Source organism: Octopus bimaculoides, chromosome 18, assembly GCF_046866305.1.
Source record: "Octopus bimaculoides isolate indiv1 chromosome 18, ASM4686630v1, whole genome shotgun sequence".
Lineage (NCBI taxonomy): Eukaryota > Metazoa > Mollusca > Cephalopoda > Octopoda > Octopodidae > Octopus > Octopus bimaculoides.
This window is the reverse complement of record NC_142945.1, coordinates 17093283-17108716: the sequence shown is the minus strand read 5'-3', so window position 1 is coordinate 17108716 and position 15434 is coordinate 17093283. Positions and strand designations below refer to the sequence as shown.

At 31.8% G+C, this 15434-nt stretch overlaps 1 protein-coding gene across 1 annotated transcript in view; it reads left to right on the top strand.

The window, feature by feature from the left end:
* Nucleotides 1–15434, top strand: part of LOC106878736 (E3 ubiquitin-protein ligase KCMF1) — a 53601-nt gene that overhangs the window by 36670 nt on the left and 1497 nt on the right. Inside the window, exons 5-8 of the mRNA XM_089365998.1 lie at nucleotides 2245–2316; nucleotides 4213–4312; nucleotides 8638–8742; nucleotides 10848–11000. Coding sequence (XP_089222124.1) covers nucleotides 2245–2316; nucleotides 4213–4312; nucleotides 8638–8742; nucleotides 10848–11000 — 430 coding nt within the window. The remainder of the gene's footprint in view (nucleotides 1–2244; nucleotides 2317–4212; nucleotides 4313–8637; nucleotides 8743–10847; nucleotides 11001–15434) is intronic.

The window sequence follows — 15434 nt, the reverse complement described above, 5'->3', positions numbered from 1 at the left end:
CCTTAATGGAAAATAATTATTAGAGTAACTTCATGGTTGGGTTGAGCTGGCTTTGAAAACAAGTGACCGCTTACTTCACTAATTCATGTCAAAATGCAAAACCGTCTAACCCATCCAGCCTAAAAGAATTTATAAAAATTGAAAGAAAAATTTCTTTGCACTTATCCGAAACATTTACTTCTACCTAAACCAAGCTTACTGTTAATTAATTACTTTCTCTCCAAGATTCTTGATTTACTGTTGCTCTGATTACCAACAAATGACTAATCTTTTGCATTTATTCATTCAATCGTAATCATTTACTCTTGCTTTGTATCTTACTGTTATTCCATATAGACTCTTTAACTCCTAGATAGTTTTTTTTTTTTTTTCTCTCATTCTCTCTCTCAAATTTAATTTGCATTAATCAAGAGCCACTTGGTCTTTTTTTGAAGAGTTTAATTAGTGGGAAATTAGCTTAATGATTTTTAGAAAAGTCTTTTAAGGATGATTGACAGTAAGGTTAGGAAAGTTGTACAGGTTTTAAGAATATTTTCATTTTTGTAGTAAGGGGTGATGTTTACATAGTCTTAGAAATTGCCTTTGTGTGTGTGTGTGTGTGTGTGTGTGTGTGTGTTATCTCAGTTTAATGCTCATTTGTAATCATAAATTCTGGTGTATACATATAGGACTGTTTTTATATTTTAAGTTCTAACCACATCACATTGACTATATACCTCCAATTTTCATAATGCTTATCTCTGATTTTGTGCTGAGATTTTAGGATCTTTGCCAATTTTTTCATAAAAGTAGTATTAAGTATTGCTGAAACTATTGGCAGAAATTAAAGCTTGAACTTGGGAGTTGTTCTTTATATGAGGGGGTTGGGTTTTTTTTTTTTATTCTGTTGTTACCTATTCATTTGAATGACACTTCCAAGTAAATTCTCTATCTAATCATAATTATTATATCCCCTGTAACAATATGTCAAGGAGGTAGTTTAAAAATTAGATGTATCAAGTATACCATGAGCCTTGATGAGCTTGTGATATGAGAAGGAAAGAGTGAAAGGAAAGAATTGTTCATTTGTGGCAGATTGTGAGCCAGAGATAACAGAAAAGGGTTTTTTTTTTTTTTTTATAACAGATTAGTGAAACAAGAGAGACCTCACTTACTATCTATAAAATCAATACCTTAAAAAAAAAAATCAGTCATGAAAAAGTTATGGTTATCAAAATTATAATTTCTTATAAAACTTGTCAATTTAATGACCTAGATTTGTTTAAAATTATTACTTTTCTAAAGCTAACTTTTTTAGTCACAGTTACATAATCATCTCTAAAAGAAATATCAATTTCTAGATTTTCCTTGATGTTCATTTCTTCTTGGTTTTAGGATCAGTATTTTTTTTAATAAGGACTCTGTTAGCTTAGATTGATATGTCAACATCTACTCAGTTTAAAGTAGGTATTTGTATGTATGAAGTTCTTGTATTAAATACAGTAATGAAGCATTGACCTGGCAGCAGTAAGGTTCCTGGTTTCAACCTTACCTTTTCTTTTCCTTCAACTGCTAAGTTTAGTCTGCCAAAGTAGTGGGTTTGAATGAAAACTCTTATGATCAGCTCACTAGCTTTAACAAACTGTCCCTTAACCAGGATAATGAAGATGGTATGTGTGGTTTTAAAGTAAAAATTGAACTATACTGAGATCTGGTTAATGAAATTAAATCCTTTTATAATTAATAAATTTCTTTCATTCATCTACAACTGTTTTTCTCCTGACCTAAAATAATAAAATGCACTTTGATAGTTGGTTATCCATGCCACTCAGTGCATGGAGATAAATATGAATTTTCGTTTTAAATTTAAAACAAAATTCATTTGCATTTTATATTTCATTTATTTATAATTATTAAAAAAATTTTTTTTTTTAAATTGACCCCTCTCTTTTTATTATAGAAAACTGGTCTTGAGTTAATGATTTATTGAAAACTATTATAATGTGGCAATAAGTTTGTTTAAACGATGTCTTCTGTTCTGGCATAAGCAAGATTTTTTTAAATGGCTTCATAAATTTTGGTATAAATTCATTTCTTTTTTGAAAACCAGTTTTCTAAATAATAGCTGCTCTCTATATCCCCCAAATCAACTATTGGAAGTTAATTTGACAAAATAACTTTATTATCGGAACGGGCTACCTCAAATGATATTCTATCATGCGCTATTTCGTTTTTCTTCATTGGGTGTGTGCCTGCCTTCCATAGATCGTAATCGACCACAACTTCCCATCTCGTGTGCAGCTGACCTCTGGGACGTCTTCCTTGAATATTCTCCAGGTAAATTTTCTTAAATTTCCTTCCTTCGTTAGCACACAGTACTTGACCTTCTCAGTGTAGAACTCTCATAAATGCTTGGAATAAAGTCAGTTACTTGTGGTTGCTATATTTACCTATTCTTCTATATCTATTATTAAACATATTTATTTGTTTCTTTTTATCCTTTTTTCCTTCTCAGTCAAAAGTAGTTGTTGCTCTTGTAGTTCTAATATTAAGTCTTCTCTGGTTAAAATGGACTTTTTGGTGTTTTTTTGCTATCTCTTTTTGCTCCTTTTCTTCGAAACAGTGTTGCCAAATTAGGATTTCTTTAATGTAGCTTTACATGGTTACATTAATGTGTTAATGTACAGATGTAAGTATCATTACTTGCTAGTTAGGTGTGCTACTGTATCCTGAATTATTGTTTCATTCCATAATCCAAATAATTTGGGCTGCTGTAATCTTTCCTTCAGGTTTTTGTCACAATTTTTGTTGAGGAAGCATCTTAGTTTGCTTGTTTCAAGTTTATATTTTGTATTTTTTTTTTTTTAATACATACATGTAACACTGAAATTGATTTTCAAACTTAAATCCTTTAACAATGCCTGCAATATTTTTCTCTTTCAATATTCTAATTGCTATATTATAAGAATTTTTTTTTTTGTATTAAAACTGTGGCTTTATTCCAAAATATATACATGTATATGTATGTATGTATATATATATGTGTGTGTGCGTGTATATATATATATATATATATATATATATATATATATATATATATATATATACACATACATACATACATACATACACACACACACACACACACACACACACACACACACACACACACACACACACACACACACACACACATACATACACACAAATACATACAAACAGGGACCAAAACAACTCAGAAATGCTAAATGAACAACAATTTATGCCGTGGACATCTTATCCGACTTTGGTGCAAAACTTAAGTTTTTTGGGGTTCACTGCTTTATTAGAATACTAATTTTCTAATATTTGATTTCACATTTTTGCTGTTAATAACTTCTTCAGTTCCTTGCAATTAACAGTAAGAAGTGGTGCTTTGTAGTCATTCAATCAATGTACTATTGCAAAATTCCTTTTTAGTTGACATATTCAAGTATTTAGTTGTTTTATTTTTTAATTTTTTATTTCATTGTTTTTCTCTTTCATATTTTAGAATATAACAAACCAATAAATTTTTTATTGCCATGAAAAAGTTTTATCCCACAGGTTATCTTTGTAAGCCACATGACAGTTTGTTTTTTTGTTTGTTTTTTTTTGTTTTTTTGTGTGTGTGTTTGACAAAAATACACAATTTTAAAATTTAAATAGTTTTCCTTCATCTATATATTTTTCGTAAAAACAAAAAAAAATCTTTTACTAAATTGAAAATACGTTGAAAAAAATCAAGCATATGCATCTGTTTATCTTAGCTTTTGGTGTTTGCTCCAACGAATTGCTTGAAATAAACCTCTACCTGTCTTTAACTTTGCCACTTAGCTTTCAAATTAGTTGTTACACAGGTTTATGATATAAGCTGTATCTGTCGTTGGGTTTCCCATATTTTGGTAGTGCTTACTAATATTGTCCAATACATAAGAACACCCCAATTAATTTAAATATTTTAAACTGTAAAAAAAAAACTATAAAGTTTGCAATCTTATATTATGTTTGCATATATTCATTATTCAGGTTAAGTATAACTTTTAATTTTCTAAACCTATTACTCTTCAGCAAAGCTTCTCTCACTTATTTGTGTTAGTCAATAATTAGCAATAGAGACTATTATTTTCTTAAGTCGTCCTAATGATTTTTATGTTTCTGTTTTCCCTTATGATTCTTACCTCTTTATTTATTATTTTTTTTTTTTTATTACAGAGTTATTATCTCAGCTGTCCAGCGTTCGAAGTCGGGCTGCTGCTGCCCAAAGTGTATCCTCCCAGTTGCAGCAGTTAGAAATGCAATTGCAGTCTACTAAGTAAGTACCTAGTGTGAGGGTTGGTGTAGTATTTACTCATTAAAACAATTTTTATATTTGTGATTCAATAGGAATCAAGCTTATGAGCCAATCTTAACAGTTACAAAATACATCTTTTAGAATTCTTTATTGGGTTATGTTTATTAAATCTTAGAGTATTTTAATATTCTCCTTAATCTAAGTATTAAAGATCTTGTCCAGTCCATACCAGCATGGAACAGGAACGATGATGATCTTGTATATTTTCCTGCTGTGGTCAGTTTCATCACTCCATCATAGTTGATGAAAAATTAACCATTCCCTAATAAAATCAATCAAACAAAGCACTCATGCCAGTGGCACGTTAAAAGCACTAGGAAGGGCATCCAGCATAGAAACCAAGCCAAATCAGATTGGAACCCTGGGCTGCACTTTTGTGAAGTCTGGAAGCGGCAAACAGAAGAGCAGCACACACTCTAGCTATGCTTGTGTGTGGGACTAAGCTGTAATGCTTTATTGGTCATTAGTATTCTAGGCAAATGAAGAATCTTGCTCTAAGAACATCTGCAAATCCTACGATTTAAAAATTTTATTCCAGGCACAGGTATGGCTGTATGGTTAGAAGTTTACTTCCCAACATCATGGTTTCAGGTTCAATACCACTGCATGGCAACTTGGGCAAGTGTTTTCTGCTATAGCCCCAGGTAGACCAAGGCCATGTGAATGGACTTGGTAGACGGAAAGTGAAAGAAGCTTGTCATATATTTATTGTGTGTGTTTGTGTCTGTCCCCGTACCACTTGACAACTGGTATTAGTTTATGTTCCCAACTTAAGGGTTTGGCAAAAAGACCAATAGACTAAGTTCTGGACTTCAAAAAAAACAAAAAAAAAACAGTCGAGGAAAATCTTTAAAATATTATTCAGGTCAAGAAATGTGGGTATGTGGTTTTTGTTCTGTATAAAGGAATTGTAAGGAAAGTTATAACTACTTGGTATTTAATGGAAATTAAATATTTCTTTGAACTAAGAATTTTACTTTCAATATTTAATGAGCAGAATTTTTTCTGCACCTCCCTAACACACATGTAGGTGATTGAACACCTTGATGAAATAATTATTACACCAGAAATTTTTTTTTTTTTTTTTTTTTTTTTTTTCTCCATTGTAAAAAAAATTGTTTTCATAATTTTGTTATATTTTTGTTGTATAATCTACCTTTCCATGCAAACTTATTTGTGCACCTTGACTAACATTTAAAAAACACTGAAATCGTCTCCTGAAATATTTGTCTCCCTTGGCATTCATTTCCTCATAAAGCAACTTAACCCTTTAGCATATATTAAAATAAAGTGAAATGTTGCAAGTATTGAGTCAGATACAATTATTACTAGTTATTACTTTTTACGAATCAGATTGGTGGTGATATATTGTATGGCATATGTAAAAAAAATTTCAATTCATTTGGAAATTTTTCACTATGCCTTCAGTACATCACTACATAAGGATATATATTAAGTAATAATTGACAATAATTATAGATAAGTGTATGGCTCAATTATTTATTCTGCATGTCATTCAAACCCTCACCATCTAGCTGATTTAGCTAAATTCATGCAGCTGTCCCCCACTTAGGGTTATTTTCCTGGTGGTAAGATTTGAAATACTAACCCTCTCAGCCATTTGTGTTTTCATTGTGTAGTAAGCAGTTTAGAGAAATAAGTTATGAAATGTATAAATGTGCACAGTTAGAACAAAACATTATCATATTTGAAAATGCCACATAAATTAGATGGATAGATTACAATATGAAAATAAGTGAATAGACAAATTTTTTCTTTTTATATATATATATGAAATGAACTCTTACATGTTTTTAGTATGTCATTGACTTTTACTTCTATGCTGAACATGGAAAGTTGATTTAATTTAAATTTTGAATATCTTACTTTGTAGATCTATGAACCTTTTGAGTGACTGTTTAATTCTACTTCATTTTAGTGGGGTGGGGGTACATTGGAGAGTCATGGGTGGAAATCTTAGAAATGAAAATGAAACTCAGCTAGGAAAGTTTAACAGAAATCTTTAGTTGTAAACACAAATTTTTCTTTATTTAGTTTATAAGATACCACTTAAAAATCTAGTAATATAAAATGACCCTAACATCATCAATGTAATTGACTCCACATAAATTCATCCATGTGGTGGTTCACTTTTCTCTAGTTGTTTTCCATTATATTGGTATCTGAACACTAATTAATGGGTCCATAAAATATGAAAAAAGATTGGCCCAACTCTTATATACACAAGGGTACTACATGAGTACCTATATCACTAAAAAATAGAAGTCAAAAATACTTCTGTACCACCGAAGTATATTTTGACTTATATTTTTTAGCCATATAGGTACTCATGTAGTACACTTGTGTATATATATATATATATATGAGCCTGGTGTTGCCATCCAGTTTCACCAGTCCTCAGTCAAATCGTCCAACCCATGCTAGCATGGAAAGCGGACGTTAAACGATGATGATCATATATACATATCTAATACTGTATGTATATATTTTGTTGATTTGCCTGTACGGCTGATAATTCGCTTACCACTCGTGATGGTATTTTAATAATATCATCCCTATATTTATTGATATATATATATAACAAATAATTGCAGAGTTGGACTTGTTTGACATGTGACTTGAAATAATTATTATTAGTTTCATTAACATCATACTTTTCTGAGTTTTGAATTTCTTGACTGATTCTAATAGCCTTCATACTTCCCTTATTCTCCTCAGGGAACCCTAATATTACATAAGTACCTATATATGTGAGAGAGAAAGAGTGTGTTTGTGTTCATGATAAGGTTGTTGGCAACGAAACTTAGCAATGCCTCAGTGAAATCTTAGCCTGATGTGTGGAGGGTGAATTAATACTCTAACCTGACAAGACAGCAATACCTTTGTACAAGGTTGAATGAACTCATCAGTGAGTTAGTGGCTATCCAGCAAAGCTACAAATGGAACTGGGCTTTCATTAGACCTTTTGAGTTCAGTATTGCTGACTCTTGGCTATGTCTTCATCCATTTGTCTCTCCAGTGTACAGCCATTGTCTTTCTTCCAACTCAGACAGAAAAACCCCTTGGTAAATGCAAGGACATCCCGTGTTGCTTAAATGTGGCTAGTTATTGTTGAAAACCTGCCATTCATTGTGTTAGAGAGATAGAGAGGGTATATTAGTTTTCTAGTTCAAATATATGAGAGCCGTAACTATTTCATGTATCACTTCTCTCTGTGTAAGTCTTTCAACCTAATTTTTGTTTCTTAGTTTTAAATAAGGTTTCTCCCTTATTCCTCAGTCTTGCCTAATGTTATAGTTTCTTATAGTTGCTGTTTGTCTAGCTATCCTTGCATTAGCAAAGGAGAAATAATTTATAAATCTTGAATTGAAAATGAGGCATATGTCCACTGATGAAATGCAAACCTCATATTTCTTGCTGGACAATTGATATATGGTTTGTATTCCATCATTGAGCCTACATTGGAATCTTAGATGTTAGAGAATTGGAAGAGGGATATATCTTCCAAATGTTATAAACTTTGAATTATTTCATATCAAAGCCAATACTTAGAATACTTAGACTAACAGGTTTTTTTTTTTTTTGTTTCTTTTTGTTAATATTCTGTTGTTTGAAAAGCATGATTATGTATTTTTAACTTGTTTCAATATATAATTAAAATAATTAAAATGCAAATGTTAAGAGTACATGTATCATCATTGAATGTGAATTTCCTCCAACAAATTGACAGCATGTTGAATTGCAATTTGGAAACTGCAATCATTTCATTTTAGATAGGGTTGTCTACACACAGGCAGTAATAGCTATATTTAGACGGCAGTTTGCAAGTGTTGTTCATGTTTGTAGCTGCTTGCTGGTATTTTGTGGTTATATAATTTTTCCACCACTCCTATAACTGGTTCATTTCTTATGTATTTCTTAATTTTTTTTTTTTTTTTTTCATTTTGATTTCCAGTTTATTCAATGTGTAGAATCTCTGTTATTATACTTGGTTAGTTAATTTCAATAGAACTAAATGACATTAACTTTGTAGGGTTTTGTTTTAGATATTCTTTTGTAAAATCTAAGAATAGTTTGTAATAATGTTTTTGTAGGCAGTTAAAACCTTTTGAAATTAGTTAGTAACATGCTCAGTCAGCATCAGTATTTGTTGTATATGGAGGAGACTTTCATCCAGTGTTGGACAGGAGCTACTAATAATAAATTAGATGAAACCTACATAAAAGGGGACCTAATATACCCTCTTATGGTTGTTCTAATTTCAGTCGGATCGATGGTGTGATGACTACGACGCAGTCTGTAAATGCGTCGTCGACAGGTGGACTTCAATCTTGGTCGCGGTTTCAATCCTGGCTGGCACCTGACCACGGGTAATCAGTGATACGCCTTAGTTGAAGGTGTTGAAATCTTTACATGAGCTCCCACATCCTCCCTGATGCATCCAAACTATGAATGAAACCAATTTGCATATATCTATATCTATATCACCTGTCTTGTTTATGGTCTGGTCCTATTTTGCTTAGTATCTAGAGCTGAAATAAACCATAAGCAAGGTTGTGTGTGATTTAAGTGTGCTAGTCTTCCATAAACAAGTGAAGTTGGGCATACTACTAGTTTAAGTATAAAGACTGCCTGCTTTTATTCATTTATTTATTCTATTTTCTTATGCAGAGTGAATTTAAAGACAAGTAATTTATTCCCAATAATTATGCAGTTAAGTGACTTAGAGTAGAACAAACATCCTTATGCCAATATTTGGTATTTTTGATTACCATTCTTATTTCAGAAGCTTATATTCTTCTGGGAAAAGTTTGTTAATCATTATAGTAGTGCCACTTATGCTAATTGTTTTACATTAAAATTAATGGAATTCTCCTTCAATTCATTATTCTAATGTTAACTAATATCCAACCTAAAAACAAGTGTAAAGTTAAATAAATTCTTTAAAATAGGGAAGTTTCTTGCAATCAAATATAAACATGCACGCACACCCAACAATTTTCTCCTTAAAGGCATGTATTTTTACTGTATTATGTTAATTTTATGGATATGTACTTGCTAATTTTTGCCGCATGTTTTGGCTTTTTTCTGCTAAATTGGATCTGTGTTTCTAACAACTTATTTTGGATTTCTAGTTTGCATGATCTACTAATCTCAACATGAACTGCTGGCATTCATAGCATCTATATTTGTGTTAGGTTAGACTAGTATTATAAAGAAATTTTAACTATTGTCTCTATCTTTTCTCAAGTACAATCTAGTATTACATACATTTCAGATACTATTGTTTGTAGTTATGAAATATTTTAATAGTATGAAAAAGAATTATTAATTTATGGAATGAAAAGATGATATTCCTTAGATAAGTGTGAACAAATGAAATAACACTGGGACCTGCATTCTTGATTCATTTTATCCCATAGTGCTTTGTCTAAAATGTTTCAAATATTAAACTAATTCCAAATTAATCATTTGTTGAATACATGAAGTTACCAACATGTATTATTGTGTCTAATGGAAAGCACATCATAACAGTACAAATGAAAACCTTAAACATGGCATGTAGGGTTTATGCCTTTTGTTGGAATGTCATTAATGGAACATTATTTCAAATCTGTTGTTTCTTTCTATTTAGTTTCATCTTCCCTCTCTGATTTTTTTTTTTCTTTCTGCATTGTCTTTTAAATTTTGTTTTCTTCGTTCTTTCTGTTGCTTGCTTGGCTTTCGGGAGTTAAAATTTATTTTTAATAACTCTAAAAATATTGAATTTTATATATTTTTTAAAATTTTATTTTATGTTCCTCTGGGTCACTTTGTTTTTTGTTTGTTTTTTTAAGAATTTTTTTTTCCATCTACAAATAATTTACTATTTTAATAATTAACACAGTCATTAAAATATTTGAAATTGCTTTATTTTGCTTGCTTTGGATTTTATGGCAATCAAAACCTATTACAATAAACAATCTAAGAAGAAATATTTCACTTTTTATTCATTTGAGAATAACAAGATTTTATTATTAATAGCATGATTCTAAGAGAATGATATAGTGTTAGAAAGCAACAAATATAATTAACATGATAAATGCCAGATTTTCAATTATTCTATAGACTTTGATATTAAATATAAGTTCAGAAAAGTGAAAATAATTTTAGATTAAACAAAAAATTTGGTTTATAAATTTGAAATAATTCAATCAAATTGTGTTGGTACAGTAAAGCTGATAGTTAAGAATGAATTTCATAATTATTTTCAAATCTCCTTGAATAGCTATAAGTTCATAAGGATGGAATTCTTATTTATCTCTTTAGAGAAAAAAAAGAGGAAATGTCAAATGGCTGTTAAATAATAATTGCTATTTTCGCTTCAATTATGTTTTTGTTAATTTTATTTTATTTTCTGCTTGTATACAAATTTTAAAACTCAACCACTGTCTTCTTTTTAATCTTAAAATATCATTTTTTTTTTTTTTTCCAGACAACAATTAGAACGATTACCTAGAAGACAAGCTGAAATTCCCAAGCCCCCAGCTGTCACTACTACTACCACTACACCAAACAGTTCCACAGAACCACCAAGTGCATCTAGCTCCAATACTTCAAATAGCAATTCACAATTTTTATTACCCAGGTTTGGATATTTTCAGACATTTTTCTTTGTTAATCATCCCATAGTTTATTCAAAACTGATGTCAATTACTTTTAGAGGTTTTTCTTGGTTTGTTTTTTAAAAGCAACACTTCCATTTTAAGTAGAAAAGTTTGGATTGTTTTCACATATCGCATTGTAGGTAACATAGTCATGACTTCTAGGTTTCCGTGATATATTGACCCCTAAATTATTTGGATGTGTCATCAGCATAGGGAGAGCAACATAATGGTGGTTATCCACATCTTTGTAAAAACTAAGTAAAAATATATCTCTGGTGTCGGTTCTGCTTTTGAACAAATAATATTTGCTCAATATCCATTGTATTGGAGCAGAGGTTGGTGAAGTGGCTGAAATGGTAGTATAGCAGGTTTCAGTAATTAGTTTCATCTGTGTTTAGTTCTTTGTGAGATCCATGTTGCTTTCATTCCTATGGCTTCTGAAGTATGTCCTTGGTATTAACTAGGATCAATTTAACTAATTATTCATCTCAGTCATCATCATCATCGTTTAACGTCTGCTTTCCATGCTAGCATGGGTTGGACGATTTGACTGAGGACTGGTGAAACCAGATGGCTACACCAGGCTCCAATCTGATTTGGCAGAGCTTCTACAGCTGGATGCCCTTCCTAACACCAACCACTCTGAGAGTGTAGTGGGTGCTTTTACGTGCCATCAGCATGAGGCCCAGTCAAGCGGTACTGGCAACGGCCACGCTCAAAATGGTGTATTTTATGTGCCACCCACACAAGAGCCAGTCCAGGGGCACTGGCAACAATCTCGCTCGAAAGTCCTTACACATACCGATATACATTATAAATGATTGTAAACTGCAATAAATGCACTGCTCTTTAAAATATCTACCTAATAAACTGGATTTTTTTTTTTTTTTTTTTTTTTTTTTTTTTTTTTGGAAAACGAAAATTTGATTTATAACAAATTTTCAATTTCATCAGTTCTCTAACTAAAATGAAATAATAGAATAACATGGGTAAGAAGAATAAGAATCCAGAAGATACATTCAGAAATATTTCTGGTTTATTATATAATATTTCACCATTTTAAAATGGTACTCAACGAGAAAATGTAAATGGCAGATGACAGTTATGTATTTTAAACATGCAAATGATATTAACTGATATTCTAGTCTTGACTACACTGGTTATTTTATAGGTGTATTGCCTTTAGTATTTATAACCTAAACATGTTCTCATTCTGAAGATTTCAGTTTTGCCCCAGTCAGTTAAAAAATTGCTTCTGCCTTTACATGCTTTTTTTTTTTTTTAGTTGCAGCATGTACATATCCAGTTTTTACTTTCCATTATTATCGTTTGGTATGTAACCCCCTAGTTGGACATCAGTTCCAATTAGAAAACAAAACGTATCAGATAATTAATCAGAATCTCTTTTCATCAGCTCTGCTTAGCAAGAGATTTGAAGCACTGGAGCACATTGTGCTGCTGGTTTTGACCATTTCAAACATACATTTGCGATCTCATTACTTATATTCTATTACACTCTACCTGTTTAAAGTCAGTTTTTTTTTGTTTTTTTTTAGTTCCTGAGGTTGGATGTTTTTACTTTTTCTTTTGTCTTTTTTTAATTCTTAGTTTCCCTTCTCTTTCCAAATCTACCATAATAGTTTGTCAAGTCTTGTTTATTATTATATAGTCAAATCCATGCAAGCATAGAAAAATGGACATAAGATGATTTGTCATTACATTTTAAAATATCTTGTTGGGTTATAATTAATCTCTCTAACTTATAAATTTATCACTTACTTTTTACTGATTGATGAGTTAGGCATTCTATTTTTCCTGTCCTTCCCCTGCTATGCTCTTCTCTTTGGTAGTGTTTCGTGGAGTTGACTGTAGTTCAAGGTATTTGTGAAGTAGTGCTGTCCCTGACTTTGTCTATCCCCACTTTCTGTTGTAATTTTGCATTTTTATGCCGTTATAGCTGTCTATTTGTGGAGGCTGACTACACATGTATCTTCATTCCATATTTGTTTATTACATTTTTCATTATTTAATTCAAGAAGCAGGTGTAAGGAGTATGATGGTGGATGTTATTCATATAAAAGCAATATTATTTATGTAACAAATACATCAAATACTGTAAAGTTTAAATAAATCTATCAAATTGAAAACAATACTATCAGTGTTGCAAATATATACATAGCGATTTACATTTTTCCCTATACTGTCTTTGACTTCTGCTGCACATAATCTCCACAATCAGTGCATGTTACTTCACCATGCTTGCAGAGTCACATCTTGGCAGACACTTTTAATGTTTAAGCTGCTTTCTTAGTTCTCTTACATACACTCCTAACTTTTGCATTACATATTCAGCTGACCATCATTGCTTCAATTTTCTCAGCTTCTACAGATCTCATTGTCTGTGTATATGCTTCATAATCATCCACCATCATATTCCTTACACCTGCTTCTTGTAGTTTTCTTTTTGTGCAGAGAAAAATCCTTCATTGCTTGGACACTGGCTCTCTCAACTTCTTTCTGTTTTATAAATACTTCTGCTATCACTAATTAGATCTTCCTAACAGAAACTATCAACTAGATTTAATGAACACATCTGAAGCCTTGATTCTGTGTGAAACCCTACAGCATGTTTTGTGTATTCATTGTCAACTTCCATCTTGTGCCCTCTCCTAATTACTACCACTTAATCTTTCATGTTGACCTTTAAGTTTCTGAACTTTTTCTGCTATTCTTCAGCAGATTTTTTTTACAATGAGATCTGGAATATAAAACATAAATATTCAGTCTTGAACTGTAAGAAATAAGTTTAGAGCAGAACCCCGGTGGACATACTTTACACTTGATTCACTACCTACCCTATCATTGTTTTTATTTTCATGTGTGGTTTAATCTTTCCTGGCAGTTGTCTCATAATATGAAACATTTCATTTCACATCATCCTAGTATAAACCAGAACACCCATTTTATCCACTTTGCTAATACTTATATAACTACTTTCAAAACTTGGTTCATCTGTTTGAGGCTTTTGTATTTTGTTTCTTTCCTGTGCATCTCATTTGCCCTTCAGTAATACTGGTATGCCAGGCATTGTGGGGAGGGCATCTTTATAAATGACCTGATTAACCAAAAAAGTAAATAACATGATTCATTTCTTGCTTTTGTTTACTCACCTTACTGAATCTTAATTGCTTCTTCACTCTCATTAGTCCACTTATATTCCTCATGCAACAACTTTTTTGAATGACGCTTCCATGCTCCTTTGTGTTTTTTCTTTTTCATATTTTATTTATTTATTCAATGATATGCTGGTTCATACTAACATTGCTTTACAATTCAAAATACTTTAAGCATCCCAACTTCATTGTGCTGAGCATTAATTAGCAAACCTAATGTTCTGCAGCAAACATTATTTACTAACTAAAACTTGTCACCTAAATACTGTTAGGTTAAGTTCATTTCACAATCACTTGGTTCTGGGTTCAATCCCATGCAGTGGAGTCATACCCAGTATCTTTTATGACCGATAGCCTTGGATCAGTCCAAACCTATGAGTGAAATTGGATAGATGGAAACTATGAAAGCCCATCAAACTGTACCTATTCTTATCACATCATCATCATTTAGTGTCCATTGTCCATGCTGGCATGAGTTGGGCTGTTTGACCAGTTGGAGGGCTGCACTAGAGTCCGATTTGGCATGGTTTCTATGGTTGGATGCCCTTCCAGACACCAACCACTCTGAGAGCGTAAGAGGTGCGTTTACGTGCCATTTGCATGACACCAGTTTCTGTTACAACTACAATTTTACTTGGTTTGATGGGTCTTCTCAAGCACAACATAATGCCAAAGGTCTGTCATTGCCTCCCATAAAGTCCAACACTCAAAAGGAGCTCTTCACGTGCCATTGGCATCAGACACTTTGCCTCGGTGAGCCCCAACACTCAGGTAGAACTAATTCATTACTTTAGTTTAACACCACCATCTGGCCCTTGGGTACATTAAATGATCTTCATTTTGATCAGCTCTTCAGGTAGAATATAACTCAATATCTTGATGCTTTGCCCCTCGCTGCAATACAGGAACTATTATAGTTCCTTCTTTGCCTTCCACTGCCAGTCTCAAAGGCCATGCAAATATTAGGTGCTGCCCTAATTCTCTGATTAAGCCATCAATTTGTTTTTTAATTCAACAAACATGCCACAAGAGATGAGAAGCATCATAGTATTTATAGATGATGTTTTATATCAGAATTGTTCATTATGAATATCTGTTTAACCCTTTGAAGGCATTTTACTATGAATAAAACATAACTCCAAACCCTAAATTGCTATACTGATGAAAATCATTGAATTCCTGTCTCTGTTTCTCTCTCCAACCTTCACGAGGTCCAGTATTGCAACATAAAAGCACTAGATA